Source organism: Schistocerca serialis, chromosome 10 (assembly GCF_023864345.2).
Source record: "Schistocerca serialis cubense isolate TAMUIC-IGC-003099 chromosome 10, iqSchSeri2.2, whole genome shotgun sequence".
NCBI classification, from domain to species: Eukaryota; Metazoa; Arthropoda; class Insecta; order Orthoptera; family Acrididae; genus Schistocerca; species Schistocerca serialis.
In genome coordinates this window covers 204,375,012-204,388,884 of record NC_064647.1, presented here as the reverse complement: position 1 = coordinate 204,388,884, position 13,873 = coordinate 204,375,012, and the positions used below count along the sequence as shown (strand labels likewise).

General features: G+C 43.0%; 1 protein-coding gene across 1 annotated transcript in view; it reads right to left on the bottom strand.

The window, feature by feature from the left end:
* Positions 1-3,402: 3,402 nt before the first annotated feature.
* The window catches only part of LOC126424693 (15-hydroxyprostaglandin dehydrogenase [NAD(+)]-like), an 80,299-nt gene continuing 69,828 nt past the window's right edge, over positions 3,403-13,873 (bottom strand). The window contains exons 5-6 of the mRNA XM_050087419.1: positions 13,287-13,441; positions 3,403-3,706 (exon numbers count right to left, since the gene is read on the bottom strand). Coding sequence (XP_049943376.1) covers positions 3,592-3,706; positions 13,287-13,441 — 270 coding nt within the window. The 3' untranslated portion in view covers positions 3,403-3,591. The remainder of the gene's footprint in view (positions 3,707-13,286; positions 13,442-13,873) is intronic.

The following is a 13,873-nucleotide window of genomic DNA, read 5'->3' as shown; positions in this document are numbered from 1 at the left end:
GCATGTAGGCAAATGGAATTGTCTTGTGTGACGATTATACGTCCGTCGTGCGGAATCCGCTATGTATCCGACCCCACAATGTTCTGGAGGGAGGATCAGAAAATATTTCAAACCTGAGTGAAACTTGACAAACGGAAATTCAGACAAAGAAGTTGGCCGAGCTTCCGGTATTAACCATTGAACACTCTTTTGCCGAGTAGTTTTAGATTTTCTAACAGGCGATATAAAAGCGTCGATTTTGTCCTTGTTTGATACAGATTCGAAGAATTTAGAATAAACTGTAGACTGCATGACTCGCCCTGGAAATTCTGCCATTTTGTGGATCAACCGCCTATTGGTTACTGTAGTAACACACTCATTGTCAACAATAGCAGACTGTTTGCTGGTCCAGTGGCCATTCCGTTATTGCTACCTCGGATAAATTCTAGTGACCGATACCACCCGTCGGCTTTGACCAATGACGTCACACGTAAGGCAAAGATGCTGCAATGGACAATCTATGAATGTAACGGATCATACTCGTAAACAAACGAATGGAGCATGCCGTAAAATAATACATTTAACGAGACTATTATTTAAGCGCGAATTTCATTTAAACGAGTTGAAAATGACTAAAATAAATAAGAGCACGAGAGCAATTACGAGTGCATACATTATATTACATTTTCCACACGTACTGCGAAAACGATGTAAATAATGAACCGTCGAATAGTTGGAATCGGTAACTAGAAGCAAACTATGTAGGAGGTCATTTCTAGTTTCGGACTCCAGTATTACTGTTTCTTGCGCAAAAATCTTATAACATATCGGAAACTTGCTTAAAAAATGAAAATTTTTACACACATTACTGCACACGCAAAGAAATAAAACGCAAAAATGACCAAATCCTGAAACCGACAACTGTACTACACGAATGTCACACCAGGTACAGTAATTCCAAAAAAACACTCAGTAACACTGGTACATGAGGAATGAAAGTAAAATCAAGAGCAGTATGCTGAAAACATGGAAAAGGAAAACATAAAAGTGGCTCCATAAAAAGAAACTTACCGCATATGAACTTCCAAAGGAGTCACAGATTGAAACTGACAAGAACGTAATAAGGACATAACAAGAAATAATAATGTTAGAAAGTGAGGCTTTAACGAAAGAAGCAAAATCCAGAAGAACTAATGAAAAAAATAATAAGAAAGAGAAATTGCCAGGCACGAATAAGGTACAGCCCAAATCATTTCCTCCCTACCACCCGCCCTCAATCAGACCCAAAATTTTAAAATTGAAAGAAAAAATGAAACCACGAGTCAGACCGGCAACAGATTTTACAGCCCTCCAATACCCCTCGATAGTATTAGTACATGCATCCGTCTTGTAATCTTTAAACTGAATATTTTGATTCACTACTAAATGAGGATAACCCCTTACACGCAACCCCTTGTACGCAGCAAACCCATCCGACATGACTACAAAACCTTCTTCAACATATTCTTCTATTAAAGATGTCAAGACTTCCTTTGTCCGATTTTGTACAACCCTAAATACAACATCAGCACAATCTTTCAAAAACTACTGCTCCAAAAACCCAAAGCCCAACAACCTCGTGCCCCCTTTCGTACTTTCTCTTTCCAAAATGTGACTCATCTACTTCAACTATACCCCCCCCCCCCCCCCCCCGCCCCCAGTGACCCCCTATACTTCATAAATTCCCCGCAGACTTCTCTACAAAACGAGAACCTGTCGACTACAGTGCCACACGTAACCCCTGCTTCGTGCATGACAGATTTGCAAGAATATCGATCTTTCGAAGCACGTCCTTCTGCGTATGGATCTCCATACGTTATTTCTTCTGCACCTCCACATGTATTCATCGGAAGTTCGTGATGGCCCAACCTTCGTCAAAATCATACAATTTCCACAGACACTGCACTTGCAAAATTCAGCAGTGACGCCCAATGATTGCAAAAAATTTATTGTTGATTTACTGTCACTCATTTTGTGCAGCAGAATTTTCGCAGTAAAAACAACCGACTCATCCATAACGAACAGCGTGAGAAATCAAGACCTTATAAATCACGACTACTTATAAATCACGACTACTTTCAGTAATAAAAGATGTCGGAAACAAATTACTAGATGAAAACAAAACAATTTACATCGAATTTTTAAAATGCTCGCGTAACGAGGAAATCCAGAGAAATAATTTAACGTTCATCGACAGCAATCTGCGGCACAAACAAAATAACATCACACATTACGTCATTGATTAAAGCCGACGGGTGGTATCGGATACTAGAATTGACCCGCTACCTCTGTTATTTCTCACTGTAGCTGCAGCAACCCGCTCTTTAGGACTAATTAATACCGATTTATCTTCGGACATTAAATAAATTAGTTCACAGACCAGTTCTGAAACTGAACTGCGAGGAAGCTTTCTAATCATTGTAGACAGAGCAGCCAAAATTTCCCTGACTACAAGACGCCTCAGCATTGTGATGCCGCGTGACGGAAGAAACCGCTGTTGGTTGTGATTCCCCTAGTAGACTGAGTCGCAGGTGAGCGGACATCCAAGTGTCGTCTGGTATAAGCTGGTGGATTCACTTCACGACATCCCTTTCACACGTTCATTGGACTGACCATTACGTTAGAAGTGTTGAAATGAGTAATGATATCTTCTTGTACGAAAACTTCGTTTACGATTCTTTTTGTTGGATTAACAGGACTGGAATGACGTGTACTGTAATTTATTTGCACCATTCGAGGTTATGACAAACTTACGTCACTTATAAACCCACACAACCGGTTCCGCAAACTTTGAAGTTGCTTCTTCTGGTGTCTGGTGCAAATATCTGTACAATATATATATATATATATATATATATATATATATATATATATATATATATATTTAATTAATGTATTTGTAAGTGACCTGAAGAAATACAGCTACAGCGGACCATCGCATATTTCATTCAGTTTCATTTTAATAGTTTTAACAAATGTATTAAAAAAACTGTTCGCTGTATGAATTGACAAGCAATCATGTATAATCGAGGAATGAATTAGAATATGACACGGCAATGGAATGTGTTCGTGATTCTGCACAAGTTATTAGTGGCGACGATTCAGGAACCGTCGATATTCATGAAAATTTAAGCTGAATGCTGAAGGAGAAAAAAAAGTACACTTCAGGAAAATAATGTGGTGTGTAGTCGTGGATCCATAAGAATGAGTTAGAGAAAATGAAGTGAAGAGAGATTGCATCATGAACACTTCATTGTGTTTCTCAAAGTTAGTATAACAAAATGTCCTATATAAGTTAGCATTATATGTTTATTCAATAGCTCTCCTAATGTTTCAGATAGAAAAAATGTATCCTCTCGTTAGAGTTTTATAAAGAATGTCTGCTTTTATAAGGCATTATCAAGGTAAACGTTCTCCTTCACAGTTTATGAAGATTATTCGACTTGTTTATCTTGTTGTTAAGGGCTTTATGATTATTTCGTACGACAGTTTCGTACGATGAATGAAAAAGCACTGCACTTCTTATGGAACAGGGCACCAGCATATACAAGCAGTGCGTCCGGAGCACGGCAGCTACACCAAGCGGGGGAAGTCCACCTGGCGGACGACTCCTTCGTTGGCCACCCACACTGAGCCAGAGCGACCCTCCCGGATGACTCGAGTCAGCGCTTCGGCGATGAACTCAGGCCTGCAAACAATCGGCACACACCGTCAAAGTGTCATATGTATGCCGCTACAGTCTACAGCCTACTACCTACATCCATGTACACTGTGAGGTGTCAGGTCAGAGGGGTGTTCTGAACACAATTTCGACACAAAGCAGCTCAATGGGCTGTGGAGTGGAAGGGGTAGGCTAGCAATAGAACAGTGCATCACCATTGACTAGACACTCATTTATTGAACACATAAGTCAGTTATTACTCAAAAGGAACAATCAGTACAAATTACAAAATGATATTCTTTTCCTTTAAGTCACACAAACATTTAAACAGGCAAATAGCAATCATTTAACTCAAAGCCTTTTCAAAAAGCAAGACTAGAAAATTTGAATGATGAGTTAAAATCATATTTAAATAGGCTCTGACCGAGCACTTATGTTAAAACGAAATACTTCCTCTTAGGAACCAGCGATCAAAATTAATTACATAATCCTCAACAACCATATTACATCAAAGACATTTAAGATTAAACAGTAATATATAACATCCGAGAGCTGCAGACCCAAGTTTGAAGCAGCACGTTTCAGATGGACTGCACTGCAACAGTACAATACAAGTCCCTCAGAGGATCTCCCCAAACAGGAAGTTATGGCCGCAGTCGAGAAAATATCAACATCATTCCATGTACAGATCTAAAACAAACTAAGAGCTCTCTTAAGTTTGCTACAGTTAATTCCCTTTCAGCATAACATACATCACAAGTCTAGCCCTAGGACGGTACCGACACCCCGCAATTTAACACACGAAAAACTACAGCGATGCACTCATCACGTATCCTTACAAAATCCAAGAACAGAGAGCCAGCTCCCCAATAGCGAAACATTTAACCACGCGCAGCGTGCGGGTTTGCGGGATGCTGATCTCTCCCTTAACCTCAACACCAGTTCAAATACTAGTCAGCCTACAATCTTGAACCACCATACACATTCCTTCAGTTACTGCATAGAAAGCCAATGTGGTAGGCAAACAGAGCACCATATGACAAAAGCTTACGCAGTTTCCTTACTAGACAACCCTTATGAATAGTAGTCGTATTTTTTTTTTCTTTTTTAAACCTGAGCACACCCACAATCAAAAGACAAACAACGCCAATCATAAGGACAGTAGCACATAAGCAAGTAGCAATGGTAACTTCTGCTTAGATTGGCTACAAATCAGCGCGTAATTTAACACACCAGAGAACAGTCTTTACTACGTAACCATCAATAGAATAGCAAATTACTCACACGTGTACTCCCCCACGATTTCGATTCGCAAAGCCATAGACAAAACGTGGAGAACGTATCACTTAGACCAACATAATGGTGCTCCCTCAGTTACCCCAAATAACTGACTCGCTCAGTTGCACAACAAGGAACCAAACCTAATGAAACCACCACAGTTTTCGCCTCTAAATTGTCACAGTACAAGTGGGACTCAATCACAAATGCAATTTTACATCAGCAGTTCCCGTATAGTCAATACAAGAGCCTGATTTTCACCCGTTTATAACGGCAGGCAGCAACATCGTACGGAAAAGAGCGTAGGCAAGAGCTCTTACCAATTCTCTTCTCCAGAAGCAGCCACCGAAACTCTCGGGAACCACTGGGACATCCAATGCAAAAATCGTTACTCCTTCACACAAATTACAGGACGCCCACTTCCGGCTGCTTGCTACGGCGCCTTCCGTTCAGAGCCAACTTGTATATCTCCATGCGATAGGTCCGGTCCCACACTCGCTGCGTCAACCCGACAACCGTCTGCCACCACGTCCTGGAGCACCCCCCCCCCTCCCCCTCCCCAACAGGACCTGGCCTCGTGACTCCTCGCGTAGGCCCCAGAGGGCGCTGCTTACCGCCCTGACCGTGGCAGGAAAGATAAACCACCAGAGTGGCACTATCGATATGAGCCGCCACGGCTCACACTGGTTTCCAAAATTAAAGCAACAAATGGAAATTTTGCAAGGTTGCGTTTATTTTGCCATAAAACACTGTAAACAGTATGTAAAGAATACAAAACGTTAATAACTGCTTATGCACAACGGTAGACAAAAATGTTCTTCACTTTTTCCAACTTAACGGATTTTCACGCAGATTCCGACAACTCGTTAAGGGGGTCAGTATGGAGTGTGACCACCTCTGACAGCAATACAAGCTCGACAGTGGCTCGACCTGCTGTGAATGACGTCATCAAACTTATGTTGAGGCAATAACGCCCATTATTCCTGCAGAGCTGCTCGCAAGCTTTGGAGAGTGGGTAATGGATGCTGATGAGATGCAGCCTCTCTCCCTAGCGGATCCCAGTCATACTGCGTGGGATGCGTGCAACATTTTCCTTTTCCGAGAAAACATCGACCACCCGTTCTCTAAGAGGTCACCGAGCGAGATGGCGCAGTGGCTAGCGCACTGGACTTGCATTCGGGAGGACAACGGTTCAAACCCGCGTCCGGCCATCGTGATTTAGGTTTTCCGTGATTTCCCTAAATCGCTCCAGGCAAATACTCCGCAATCCACCATACGGTGCGTGGCGGAGGGTACCTCGTACCACAACTAGCATCTTCTCTCCCTGTTCCACTCCCAAACAGAACAAGGGAAAAATAACTGCCTATATGAACCTCTACGAGCCCTAATCTCTCTTATCTTATCTTTGTGGTCTTTCCGCGAAATACAAGTTGGCGGCAGTAAAATTGTACTGCAGTCAGCCTCAAATGCTGGTTCTCTAAATTTCCTCAGTATCGATTCACGAAAAGAACACCTCCTTTCCTCTAGAGATTCCCACCCAAGTTCCTGAAGCATTTCCGTAACACTCGTGTGATGATAAAACCTACCAGTAACAAATTTAGCAGCCCGCCTCTGAATTACTTCTATGTCTTCCCTCAATCCGACCTGATAGGAATCCCAAACGCTAGAGCAGTACTCAAGAATAGGTCGTATTAGTGTTTTATAAGCGGTCTCCTTTACAGATGAACCACATCTTCCCAAAATTCTACCAATGAACCGAAGACGACTGTCCGCCTTCCCCACAGCTGCCATTACATACTTGTCCCACTTCATATCGCTCTGCAATGTTACGCCCAAATATTTAATCGACGTGACTGTGTCAAGCGCTACACTACTAATGGAGTATTCAAACATTACAGGATTCTTTTCCCTATTCATCTGCATTCATTTACATTTATATATATTTAGAGTTAGCTGCCATTCTGTACACCAGTCACAAATCCTGTCCTGCGTTTTGCAGGAGCGATGCTTTCTAAAGCCGTGCTGATGCATGAACAGCAACTTCTCTGTCTCAAGGAAATTCATTATATTCGAACTGAGAATATGTTCGAGAATCCTGCAACAAACCGATGTTAAGGATATTGGTCTGTAATTTTGAGGATCCATTCTTCTACCCATCTTATATACAGGCGTCAAGTGCACTTTTTTCCAATCGCTCGGGACTTTACGTTGGGCAAGAGATTCGCGATAAATGCAAGCTAACTAAGGAGCCAATGCAGTAGAGTACTCTCTTTAAAACCGAACTGGAATCCCATCAGGACCTGGCGATTTATTTATTTTCAACCCATTCAGCTGCTTCACAACGCCAGGGATGTCTAGCACTATGTCCTCCATACGGGAACTGTACGAGACTCAAACGGCGATATGTTTGTACAATCCTCGTGCGTGAAAGATTTCTCAAATGCTAAATTTAAAATTTCAGCTTTCGTTTTGCTGTCTTCCGTTGCCAGGCCAGATTGATCAGTGAGTGACTGGATGGCAGCCTTCGACCCGCTTACCGATTTTACGTAAGACCAGAATTTCCTTGGGTTTTCAGCAAGATCTTTTGCTAAGGTATGACGGTGGTAGTGGTTGAATGCTTAATGAGGTCTGGGTCCACACCACCTCACAACAACCGCACGTGAGGTCCCAAGATTTTGTCGCGATACCTGACAGCAGTTAAACCTTGCCGATTCACCTGTACAATTTCATGAAAAGCTGTTTGAGTGGTCAACATAATCCCTGCCCACACCATTAGGGATCCTCCTTGGTACCCGTGTCTTTCCACAATGTTTGGGTCCCGAAATTGTGTTTCACATTCCCTCCAGATACAAATGCTTCGAGAATAATTCTCCAGACCAAACCAGCACTCATCTGCGAAAAGAACATTGGACCACTGTTCCACCATCCAATTGGCATGCTGACGACTCCACTCTAGACGTTCCCTTGTGTGAAGACGCGTCAGAGGTAGACATACAGCAGGTCTCCAGCTATAAAGGCCAGTGTGCCAAAGCCTTCTGTACACCGTTTGCCTCGCTACAACACGTCCAGTGGATGCTGCGAGGTCAGATGTCAGTTACCGTGCAGCACTACGGCGGTACCTTCGCACCCTTACAACCAAATAACAGTCCTCTCTTTCTGATATCAAACAAGGATGCCCCTGGCCTGGTCTTCAGGATACTGTTTCATTCTCCATAAACTGGTGCCACATCCGAGAAATTAAGCCATCAGGCCACACCAGTTTCCAACTGTCCTGCTTCCATTCTTTTTATGACCCTCCACCACAGAAAGTTTGGCAGGCGTCTTCTTTGTGCCACATCACCCTGTCTGTAACTGTATACACAGCGATTGTGGATGTGGGGCTAACCAGCACACACTACCCCGTTTGATAGGTGCCCTGACGTCATCGTTGGTCGTGGTTGTCCGTTAATGGGAATTACACTTACCGTGCTTAACAAGATTGTACAGACATCTCTTGTCACCTTGATGATTATACCATGAATTAGACATAAGACAACCAAACAGAAGCATGTTGCTTTAATTTTGGACACCATTGTATATGTTGTTGTTGTTGTGGTCTTCAGTCCTGAGACTGGTTTGATGCAGCTCTCCATGCTGATCTATCCTGTGCAAGCTTCTTCATCTCCCAGTACCTACTGCAGCCTACATCCTTCTGAATCTGCTTAGTGTATTCCACTGTATCCATTGTATATAACTCAGGGATAACCAACAATGTTACAGTAAAATATACATGTTACAGTAGTGCTGAAGTGGGCAAATCTTTCAATTACGCTGAAATCCTAAATCTGTCTTATTGCAAAAAGAGAAAATCAAATGGAGGAAGTTCTGCCACTGGATCTTAGCAGCGAATGATCGAGGAGCCTACTGCTTAATTACCCGCACTTATTTGGCTGTTTCGCTTCACATATTGAATGTACCTTCAGCAAGAGAATTCACCATCCCACTGCCTACAAATTCCTACTTGCACAGAATCTGCTTAGAGCTGACATCGAGAAATGTCGCTGTATGGTTACCATCACTGTCGCTGTACCATCGCCACATTCTCATGATCACCATCAGTGTATCATCTCATGTTCTGCGGTAACTCATCTTTACGAAAGAAAGTCTTCATTGTACAAAAACGTGCTGGGAGAATAATGTGTGGTGCTCACCCACGATCATCTTGTAGTCATCTATTTAAGGAGTTGGGCATTCTGACTACTACTTCACAGTACAGTTATTCCTCCATGAAGTTTGTTGTAAGTAATCCATTACAGTTCAAGAGGAGCAATGAGGTACACAATTACAATATCAGAAGGAGAAATGGCATTCATTACTCTGCCTTTAGCAGAAAAATGGGTCTACAATGCAGCAACAATAATTTTTCATCACTTACCAAGTGATAACAAACTGAGAACGTTTCTCCTTGGCCGGCCAGGGTGGCCGAGCGGTTCTAGGCGCTACAGTCTGGAACCGCGCGACCGCTACAGTCGCATGTTCGAATCCTGCCTCGGGCATGGATGTGTGTGATGTCCTTAGGTTAGTTAGGTTTAAGTAGTTCTAAGTTCTAGGGGACTGATGACCAAAGAAGTTGAGTCCCATAGTGCTCAGAGCCAGAGCCCGTTTCTCCTTGACAACTCCTCCTGTTCTGTAGAAGAATTCTATTATTGTACTGTGTAAGAGGTGGTGACTAGGAATTACTAACTCACATCTGTATATCTTGCTTTCTTTTTATATATTAAAAAACTTATAAATTTTCAGAATGTAATGATACATACAAATTAATTTGCAATATGAATGTATAGTGACTTGTTACATGTCATTATGATCTGTTGTGCTAAATGATCTATGGAACATGTTACTCACTAATTAACTCTCCATCAACATCACCATCACCTTACCTCACTGTCACAATTATTGTCACCACACTGTGATCATACTGTCACCATCACTGTCACTATTGCCATCACTTTGGCATGAGCATGCTATCACCATGTCCATGATTGTCACTATCTCCATCACCCTACCATCAGTGTACCATCACTACAGTCAGAATCTTTGTCACTGTCAGCACACTTCTGTCACTGTCACCATCAATGTCACTGTCACCACAACACCGTACTATCACTATCAACATCACCATCACTATCATCTTCTTCATCACTGTCACCACCACAATCACTGTCATCGTGTGTCACCATACCATGACTGTCACCATCACCATACTGTGACCATATTGTCACTGTCATCACCAGCATGCCATCACTGTATCATCAACAACATGATCACTGTCACTGTGACTGTTGTCATGGAATAACTATAACATCACCACCAACATGACCTTCACTGTTGACATCTTTGGCACTATTATTATCACTATCATTGTCACCATCACCATCACTGTACCATCACTGTACCATAACTGTCACCATCACCAATACTGTCACTGTCGCCACCACAATGACCACCACCTTACCATCAGTGTATTGTCCTTGTCAACATCGCCATCACCATCATTTTTGTCACTGACACTGCACCATCATCATCACTGTCATTGTTACTATCACCACACAATCACAATACCACCACCATCAATGTCAATGTCACCTTCACCTTCACCATTACTTTCATCATTGTCGTGGATGTGACCATCACGAATAGTATACCAGCACTGTATGACCTCAGTCACTATCATCAACACTTTGACTGTCAGTGTCACTGTAACTGTCACCATCAGCATCACCCTAAAATCAGGGTACTGTCATTGTCAACATCACCATTACTGGCACTGTTACTGCACCACCATCATCAATCTCACCATACCATCACTTTACTGTCACTATCACTATTAACATCACTTTCACCATCACTATCACCACCACAAACACTCTCACTCTCACCATCGCCATTGCCATTCCATCACTATACCATCACCATAATCATACCATGACCACACTATCACCATCATTGTCGCCATCACTGCCATTTTTTCTATTTGCCTCAAAAGCAGCAACTTGGATGCAGTTAAACTGCTTACGCAACATGCAGAACCATGGGTGGATGTGTATGTTGGGACAGGGGGAGGGGATGATACCATGACACCCATACACCTTCTATCAGTTCCAACAGGTGGTTTTAACTTAAAATTATGAATATAATGTTAAAAGTAGCTAAGGAGTGACAGACAAAAAACACTAAAAATGCTGTCAATGTCACCTACCCATAACCACTACTCTTGGACTTCATCATGGACTTCTGCTTTGCATTGCAATCTGAACTTGTTTTGCCACCTTGTTTCTTACCATGCGTTCATTCACTTTCTTAGTGGGACTAATGGGTCTTCAGTACTGGTCAACCCTGCCTGTGTGCACTCAGCTGAGGCAGTCCTAATGCATATGATACAGCCTGGCTGTAAGGCTGCCTTTGTGACAGCTGCTTGCCCACCCCTTTCCACCTGTGCTAACAAGCGTCCAGCTGCACACAGGCAGATCATCTTTGTCTCAACCATCGTTGTATCCTCTTGACACATGTCTCTGAGTTTTCACGGTGTTTCAACTCCTTGACTGGGAAACTTAACACACTTCTATAGGATATAAGGGACCGTAGACTTTTTTTTAGTTTTAAAGTTGGCCAGTCTGGGGAGGGAGGGGCGGGGCGGCCAGACACCCCAGGCCTATGTATAGTCTCCATTCATCTCTCTTTTTCATTTCCATTGTCTCCTCTTTTGCTCCCACTGCCACTATCTCCATCCATATCTCTTTCTCTTTTACTGCCACTGGTTCTCACTGGCCTTCACTATCTTCTCTCTGACTCCCACTGTTATTGTCTGCATCCAACTCTCCTTCTCTTTCACTTCCACTTTCTCTCTTACCATCACTCTTTTTTTTCTCTCTCTCACTGCCACAGTCTCTCTTCCAACATCACTGTGTCTCTATTACTCTCATTTAGCACCTGAAAGCGCCAATATGTTCGCATCCCAAAATTTTTGATAAGTAAGACAAAATGACGATTGAGGCAGCTGGTTCCCCACTTTTTTGCCACAGTCCTCTAAAAAGAAACATATCCGCCTTCCTTGTTCTCTGACAGTAGCATTTTTCAGCTGGTTCCCTCTTTTCCCTCTTAAAGCAGGGTGTGCTGTTTATATAAAATGGTCTGTAGATCAGTAAATTTTTGAGAGTTTCAACAAAGATAAAGAGTCAGTCATCAGCTGCAAGTAATATTGCAGGCGTTGTATCTGGAAAACCTTTGGTTATAGCATGTTCGTGGAATGTTGCATTAAGCAGATCTTTCATTGGGCTAGCGACATGAGGGGCTGCCAGTCTTGCATGAAAACAGTGGTTGCCATTTAGCTGTGCTCTTCCAAAGCCGGAGTCACAAGCTGCACAAGGAGGTCTCGATGATGTGCACCTGGCATGCCCTCTGGGTGATGTTTTTCAAAGAAGAGCGGGCTGAGAATGAAGGAGTCTGTGAAACCACACCACACAGTCACATACGACAAGTGCAATGGCTCTTCATGGACGACATGCAGTTGAACAGTGCCCCAAATTCTGTAGTTCTGTGTATTCATCACCCCCTGACGACAATGAGGTTTCAGTTGCTGTACCATATGGATCTTGTATGGGTACTAGTGTAAAATAGAGCACAAAAATTCCCGCACTGTTGTCCGGGAGGCAGAGAATTCTTGTGACACTGCAGGGGCACTAGCATTACCTGGGCCACATGCTGCATGGTCAGTTACAGCAACAGCAACTTCGTCGACAACTTTCTCTGAGATAGAACGTCTACCTCTTCCTGGTGCCACACCAAGCTCATCATGAGTTCGGTTTTCATTATCATCTGCTGTAAAGCATTTAATGATATCAACCTCTCCTCAGACCTTTCAGTCAGCGATACTCTCTCAGTGGAGCACAGTAATTGGTCCTGTTCTCATAAAATAGCGCACAGGTTCTCTTCTTGACGGTTAGAGCATGCCATATGACAGTGTGGATGTCATAGAGTCATACAAACAGTCTACAGTGTCAAATTTGCACCTCCTGTCCAAAATTGGAACTAATTTTTCCAGTGTAAATCGATTCCGCATTCTCGTATTAGCATATCTGTCAAGTTTTGCAGTCTTACAGCCCACACTGCACCTGTGTGAGTAGCTGCACTTTGATTATATCGACCCGGTACGAATGGAGCTTGCGACAAAGTCACTTCATTTCACACTGAATGAAATGGAAGTAGGTTAAGCGCAAGCATAAGAATAATGGAAGAAACTTGTGCATTCGGAGCAGCAGAGGTACAACGCCACAGAGCTACCACGCAATACCTGTTGATGTGAGTGGCAGACAGGAGTTGGGCGAGAGGCTGCTTGATGTAGTCGTGCATCAGGTGTTCCGGAGAGTCCAGCAGCAATGGTGACTCAGTAGGGCCCGGACACAGCGCCACCACAGACACGCCCGTCTTATCCGTGTACGTGGCACCCTGTAACAGAGCGACTTTAACGTTCTATGTACAGTGCAGAACGGACGTCTGAGGTCATTTCTGCTATACGCTCCTAGTAGAAGGCACAACTGCTAAAGCTGTGTCATTCCCCCCCCCCCTCCCTACCCGTTCATCCCCTCCATGAAATTATCTTTCTAGATTTTTTTCCCCGACAGATTTAGCAGCTTTTATAATTTATGTAAGTTGGTTTGATAGAAGTCAAGCATTATTGAAACTTGTGTGAGGTATAACAAATATTATTATGAAGTGCATTTGAAAGTGAATACAGACGTATAGAAAAGGAGAGTGACAAGAGCTGCAGAATGGCTGAACAAAAACGGCTAGTGGACAAATTGAAGGCTGTCCGTAAATGTGTGCTTGACTTGGGTAAAGATTTATGCTGCCTATGGGAAAATTAAAGAGACCTTTCGG